Below are 7,217 nucleotides of genomic sequence, written 5' to 3'. Positions count from 1 at the left end.
GGAGGGGCCTGTATTTAATAAGCAACGCGGCCAGCGAGGGAACACAGACATAGTCAACCTGACCTCTTCGCAAATGGAGAAACCGAGGCCAGAGAAGAGCAGGAGGGTGCCCGGGTCTCCAGGGGAGCTGGGGTCCCGCATCCCCATGTTCTCACCCAGGCCGCTCACCCACCGAGGGCCACCTCCCCTGAGTTACGCATCTGTGACAGCAAGTGTCTAATGGCTTCTTCCTTTTTCCTCTTTCTCAGGAACAGAAAATCCCAGTCCCAGATCAGAAAGACAAACCCCATGAAGCCCAGTGAAAAGGACCCAGCAGATAACGGAGAGAGCGATTTGGCGAAGAAGAAATTGGTCAGTTCGGCTTCCTTACGTTTCTCTCGTATGTGCTCTGGTGACCGGGGCAGCCCCTGCCCTCCCTCCAGGAGAAACACAGCCTAAGGTGAGGTCAGGCAGAGAGATGTGCCCAGGAGCCGTGTGAATCGTAAAGTGTATGCAGGAGGCACAGGCCATGGATGGCTTATGCTTTGGTTGATAATGCTATCCGCTGGTGACCGACTGTCTGAACTCTGCAGGGGATGGTGTCTGCATCCCAGAGGTCACTTCTCAGCAAGGGGACGTTGATGTTGAAAGCGATGATGCCATCATCCTTAAGAGTATGCCGAAACCCATCCCTCGCCACACCGTAAGTCCCGGTTCACCTGCCCCCTCCTCCAGGAAGTCCTCGGCACACAGAAATCCTCTCTCCCTCATTGGGATGCCCTAGGCCCTCTCTTTAAACCGGACGCCAAAACCAATAGAGAGCACCGCTCTGTGCTGGCCCTTTACACGTGACTCTCATTTGGTTCTCCTGGACGCCCCACAGTGAGGGCATCACTACCCACCTTTTCCAGGGGAGGCTCTGAGCCTCTGAGAGGGCCGAAGCCACTTGTCCGAGGCTGTGTAGCTAGTTCAAGGTAGAGCCGGCCTCAGACCTTGACCCATCTATGCCTCGTCTCCTGCGATGAGTGTGGAAGCAGCCGGGACTCAGAATATGGCCGTATTTAGCAGGACAGAGATCAGTACTAGGCCATCTGCCAGGTTGCCGGAGAAGTGTGCAATCCGCAGGCTGAGCTCCATTATCCCCATTTCACAGGTACGAGGGGGAGGTCCGGGAGGCCGGGCCCCCGCCCCCGGTCATCCAGGGACACAGCAGCGTTACGTTAAGCAGATATTCCCTCCACGCAGACACTGTATGCTTTCCTGGGGCTCACCTTCGGCGAGTCACGGCTCCATTCGGGCATCTGGTGTGACGGGCTGGTGTCTTCCCGCCCACGCTTTAGGCCCCAGCCACACTGGATGGCGCCCCTTTCCCACGCACCCCAGGGCGTCCGTGTCCGCGGCCCTTGGCTCAGCGCCCCTCACCTCACGCCCTTCCTCCAGGTCCCGCCTCTTCCAGGAAGTCTTCCATGATCCGGCCCAGGTCGGCTCAGCGCCCCTCCGTGTTTTCCCGGGCGCTCCTCAGCCATTGCGTGTCATGGCGTCCCCGAGAGCTTCTTCGTCAGCGTCCTGCTCTGGACCACGGCTGGCTGCAGTCAATTCCAGAAAGAGCCGGTTCTCCTGGAGCCCCCTGCGTGGTCCGTATGCAGAATGGTCACTGCCCTGAGTGCGTCCGTGCTCGGTAAACTAGCCCGACGGTCGGGAGCTGGCTTGTCGTTTGAGAAGTTTCGGGTCCCCGTCGAGCAGGTGTTTTGCCACCGCTGTGAATTCCGGGGTGGACGTTCTCGCACGCATGCGACGCGACTCGCTCCCGGCACCTCTTTTATTTCCATGAAACCCAGTTCGCTGGCTTCTTGTCTCCTCTTTGCGGACGTGAGGCCCCCGAGGGCTTCTGCGTCCCCCGCACACGCCTGCGGCCGCCGTACTCCCCACCTCTGGGAGCGGACGGCTGAGGCGACCCGTCCGAGACACGATTAAAGATGCTTCTCCGACATCCGTGGCAAACTGGCCATGCGGCGAATGGATTCTCAGGCCAGGCTGTGCGCGCCACGGCCTGTGCTGCCTTGAGGCTGCCGGAGGAGGCGGGTGGGAGGCGGCCACCGGGGCTGGGGGCCTAGGGGCTGTTCCCGGGGCCTAAGGGCTGTTCCCTCGGCCAGTGCTGAACGCGCAGGACCGAGTGACAACCAAGTACCAGCAGATCCTTTTTCTTCCAAACTCGCAGCCTCCGCCTTGTTCGAAGCTGCGTCTCCGGCGTGCGGCTCGGGCGCGTGTGCCGAGTCGGGGTAACTCTGCGGGCAGGTGGGAGCAGGACCTGTCTCTGCCATTTGCACTTGTAAACGTGGGAACTCAGAGACGCCGAGCGACTTGCCTGACACACACAGTGAGAAGCGGGAACTGGCAGAGCGTTTCGCATATGCTGAGTGAAAGCAGGAAAGGAAAAAAAAAGGGGCGGAGTCAGGGCCAGACCCCGGAAGCTTCTACTGCAAAGCGCGAGGCCCCCCTTCTGCCCCAGCCCCGGGGGGTGGGGGGGGACCCTCCCTGGGTGTTTGCCAGTCACTCCCCTCCCTGCCCGAGAGCCTCACTAAGAGGGAAAATGAAGTTTCCAAAGGAGGAGTCACAAGCAAGGGTGACTCCTGGAAGATGCATATCCCTTCCAGGGCTCTTCAGCTGTGGCTATGACTTGAGAACAGGGCGGAAAAAAACTTTATCCATTTCCTGTTTGGACAAGAGAACATGGCCACACTTCCCGTGTGGCCGCCCCGGCCCGTTCCAGTGAACTCTGCCCCCTCGCTCCGCACCTGCGAATGTGTAGGCAGAGCCGGGGCCAGAGGCGCCTGGGGACACTCAAGCACGGACTCCCAGGAGCTCAGCTTGGCCCCCCTCACGCGGTGCCCCAGCCACCTCAGGCCCCCCAAGGCTGCCTGTCCCAGGAGCGGGACGCCAGGTGGGAGGAAAAAACAGGGAAACAGAGAAACCTGACTCTGTACCCACCACGGAGGCCTTGGGGTCTCAGTGTGGGTGACGGACAGCCCGTGACCACAGGCCCTCGTGCCTTGGTGTCCTGGTCCCTGTGACTTTGGCCGTGGTGTGCCGACTCTCCAGCTGCAGTCTCCTGGGGCTGACAGCACCTCCGGCAGTGTGGCTGTGCTCACGCAACGAGACCACGCTGGGTGGTGTCCCCTTCTCCCTCCGCTGTCTCCACAGAGGGCACGTTCTGTCCCTGGAGCTGGTGGTGACAGGTGGTGGGCACGGGTGGGCCGCCAGGGGCAGGGGCTCTGGGACACGGCCCCCACCTGTCCTCCACGCCCTGCCGATGGCAGCAGACAGGAGAAGCGTGGTGAGGCGGGGAACGGGGGGGCCCCCCCCCGGCACAGCCCCGGGGGGTCGGGAGGAGTGTCATCTGAGCCGAGATCCAGACGGCGACTCTAAAGACAGCAGGCCACGGAGAAGGGGGCGTTTTGTCCAAAATGCGATTCCGTTCCCTCAACGAATCCATTCAGTTCAAGCCGCGCTCGCTGCAGGAAAATCCAGTCGCCCCTTGATATCTGTGGGGGGCTTGTTCGCCCTCAGATACCAGAATCGTGGGTGCTCGACTCCCTTACATAAAATGGCATAGCGTTTACGTATAGCACACGCCCTCTCCCGCATACTTTAAATCGTCTCCAGTTTACTTATAATACCTACAACAGTGTAAATGCTGTGTAAATAGAGGTTGTACTGTACTGTTTGGGGAATAATGACAAGAAAAAAGTCTGTGCACGCTAGCACAGCTGCGGCCAGCCATCGCAGGCCCAACTACGCGGTACCTGTCAGCAACAAGGGCGCTTTCCGAATATTCTCCACCTGCGGTTGGTTGGCTCCACGGATGTGGACGGCCGACTGTATTCCATCCCCATGGCCTACAAACCCTCCCTCTCGCCCTCCATCCAATTACGGGCACCCCGACACCCTGTCTGCAGCAGGCTCAGGGCCCGGACACAGAGAGCGAGAAGCAAGACCACCATCCCTAAAAAGTGAGACCCCCGCCCAGTGTCCAGCCTCTGCGCCGACACTCACCGGCTTAACTCCTTTCTTCTGCATAATATCCTGGGATGTTACGTGGCTTTAGCATCATCCCCATTTACAGACGAGGATGCCGAGTCACGGGGCAGCTGTGTAACTGGGCTAAGGTTACACAGTCGTGAGTGGCATTTGTGCACGGAGCTGGGGGTCCGACAGAGCATTATCCAAGAGATGAATGTACACGTTAAGGGGCGGACCAGACACTGGCAGTGGGTCTTAGGGAGGTCGTCTCTGGGAGGGAGCGTTTCGGGTGGATGTAGCCCAGGCCAGGTCACCAGAGACCTTGGCACGTCACTTAGGCGATGGCCGTTCCGTATGACCGGGCCACGGGGACTGGAGAGAGAAAACGAAGAGCGAGCCCTCTTTCCGGACACTCGCTATGTGCACGGACGCTCCGGCACCCTCGTCCGGCTACGCGTCACCCCCCAACGACCTGTGCAGCCAGCGCGGTCATTTAGATGCCACTTCACAGCCGGGCAAGCTGAGCCCTGGCAAGGTCAGGACATTGGCTCAGGTCCCCCAGCTGAGTGGCGGAGCCGGCTGGCACGCAGCCCGTGCTGGAGGGGGCTCCCCAGGCAGACGGGACGGGGGACTGGCTGTCGGGTCCCCGCTCCTTCCAGCGTCGGGCTGACACAGCTCCCTGAAGTGTGGCCCTCATCTGTCTCGTTTATTATTGTATCTCCAGAGCTTCGTGAGGGCCCGGCACCCCCACACACGTGCACGCGCGCACGCACACACACACCCCACACACACACGTCGAACGATGGCAGAGAAACTGCCTTCCACGAGCACCTGGGTCCCCATCTGGTGAGTGGCCCACGTTCCCCAGGCCAGCCCAGGATGGCAGCTCCCGCTGCCTCCAGCTCCTGCCGACCGGCCAGCCCGTGGGGCCCAGGTGCTTCCGCCCCGTGCTTCCGTCGTGGCCCTGGCCATCCTGGATGGGCGGACGGCGTGCAGGGCAGGACTGCATGGAGGCAGATGCCCGGATCTCCAGGCCAAGTCCTGTTGCTCCGTCTGCATATCCTTGTCCCTTGGCTCGTACTGGCCTGCAGATGGGCCCCTCTGCCTGAACGGCGTGTGCATAGGGGTGTGCGTGCGTGTGTGTGCGTGTGTGAGCACGCGCGTGTCCGTGTGGCTGTCAGGAGTCTCGGGACCCTGGCTATGGCTCCCAGATGCAGAGGCAGCAGCGGTGACACTGTGGTGTGCGGGATGACTACGTGGACACTGGAGCTGGACACCCCGGGCCCTACGCCCCGTCCTAGGCAGCCCAGGGACAGCTCTGAACCTGTTTCCTCGCCTATAAAACCAGAACAAAACAGTATCGGTCTGTGGATTTCACGCTATAATACCCGCACCGTGCCCAGAACGCCTGGCCCGTAGCCGCGAATAAGGGCCGCCTGCTACTGCCGGCGGCCGTGCTCTGGCTTTGCTGTTTGCTCCTATGTGGGTCCGAAAACTGGCCAAATTCAGCTCAAACAGCAATGTGTAGCCGAGTGCCACGTCTCACGTGCTGTCGTCTGCTTTCCCAGGCCTGGTCCTGCTGGCTCGTCGTGGCCTCTTTCGTGGGCGCCTTCGGCTCCTCCCTCCTGTACGGGTACAACCTCTCGGTGGTGAACGCCCCAGCTCAGGCGAGTGCCCACGGCCGCGGGGCGCGCCCAGCAGGAGGCGCTACGGAGACGTGGAAAACTTGGGATGTTGCTGCCAGGTGCTGGGTGGTGGTACCCGAACCTGCAAACCTCAGGCCGATTCTGTGCCCGACTTTGCCAGACCCTGGGGTGGGACAGAGAGGAGGAGACCAGCCCCCACCTTCGCGTGGGAGGTGGGAGATGCAGAAACGGGGGGTGATGACAATGCGGCAGGCAGTTTCTCGAGGCCGGAGTGGGGGTGCCCTGGGAGAGCATAGGGACAGGAGGCAGGCCCCGGAGGGCGCAGGGGCGGAGGGCGCAGGGGCGGCCCTGGGGGTCTTATGCCGAAGCGAGGAGCGTGGTGTTTGAGGGGGCACGGAGGGACACACGGGGACAGTCTTCTGATCTGTTCTGTTTGTAATCAGGGCTTTTAACCAGAGCCAGAGATCCCTTGAGAATCTACTGGTTGATCCATTATTGGCTTTTGTTTCTCTGGGGTCCCATCCTTACGGGCAATTACCCAGCCCCCCGTAACTGCCCTGCCGGTTTGCAGGTGAAAGTTTGGTCCTCACCTATCTAGACTGTTTGGTTTAGGTGCTACCTACTGCTCGGGATGCTAAGGAAGGGGACCTCCCTCCACCCTTGGGGTAACGTGGATGGGGTGTGAGGGCAGATTCGGGAGGAGGCGATGCCTGAGCTGTGTCTTGAGGGTGAGGTGAAGGCACAGAGGCCTGCCATGGGAAACATCTGCAGAATGCTCGTGCGTGGTTGGGGGCAGGTGTGTTTGGAGCCCACGGGACAGCAGCTAAGGGAGCAGGCGGGAGCAGGTCGTGGACATCCCTGGATTTCTCCACTTTTCAGGCTTTTCCTTATTTGGGGGCCCCGTACCCTTCCCCCCCACCCCCCACAAAACTCCAGGGAGGCTGGACCCATGGGTCTCAAAGACCTTTGCACTGATGGCTTGAGGGGCAGCCATGCAAAACCTGAACCTGGAATAGAATGATATGGGTTTGGAATATGATCAAACCCAAGAGAGCACCTTGCACAGAGGTGGGGGGCGGGGCCCAGGAAGCTCTGGGTCTTATCTGCCTGACTGTCACTGGATGTCGAGTGTCCTCTTTCGTTGTGCTCAGTTTTCATCTTGAAAGCTGGCCGTGGGAGCCAAGCATCTCGGGTATCTGGAAGTCGAGAGGCACCTTCTCCGCCCAGTTAGCCAGGGTCCTCCAGGGGAAGTGCCCAGTGGGAGGACATAAAGCCCCACCCACGTGCAGACTGGACATCAAGTGAAGTCAAAACTAGAGCTGGACATGTTGTTGAGGACCTGTGACATGTCCACCAGGGATGCTCGTCGGAGCCTCAGAGGCCAGGGTTTCGGTTAGGGGCTGGTCACAGAGGTGCCCTCTGCTTGGTGGGGACACAGTCCCGGCTCGCAGAAGGAAAGCGAGCGCTCTGTCTGCACCACGCTGTTGACAGGGTTCGGGCCCCACAAACCACTCTTACCAGTTCTCAGAGTGGTGGGAACCTTCTCGAAACCCAGATTCCCCGAGACGGGGC

The 7,217-nt window shown here is 60.6% G+C and overlaps 1 protein-coding gene across 1 annotated transcript in view; it reads left to right on the top strand.

Moving 5' to 3' along the window:
- The first annotated feature begins 288 nt into the window (after positions 1 to 288).
- Positions 289 to 7,217, top strand: part of SLC2A9 (solute carrier family 2 member 9) — a 75,939-nt gene continuing 69,010 nt past the window's right edge. Inside the window, 2 exon segments of the mRNA XM_023536623.1 lie at positions 289 to 351; positions 5,568 to 5,666. Of these exon segments, the coding sequence (XP_023392391.1) occupies positions 289 to 351; positions 5,568 to 5,666 (162 nt within the window).

This window comes from Pteropus vampyrus, unplaced genomic scaffold (assembly GCF_000151845.1).
Source record: "Pteropus vampyrus isolate Shadow unplaced genomic scaffold, Pvam_2.0 Scaffold163, whole genome shotgun sequence".
In the NCBI taxonomy this organism is placed as follows: domain Eukaryota; kingdom Metazoa; phylum Chordata; class Mammalia; order Chiroptera; family Pteropodidae; genus Pteropus; species Pteropus vampyrus.
Note: the sequence above shows the minus strand (reverse complement) of the source record. Positions and strands in the feature narration are given on the sequence as shown.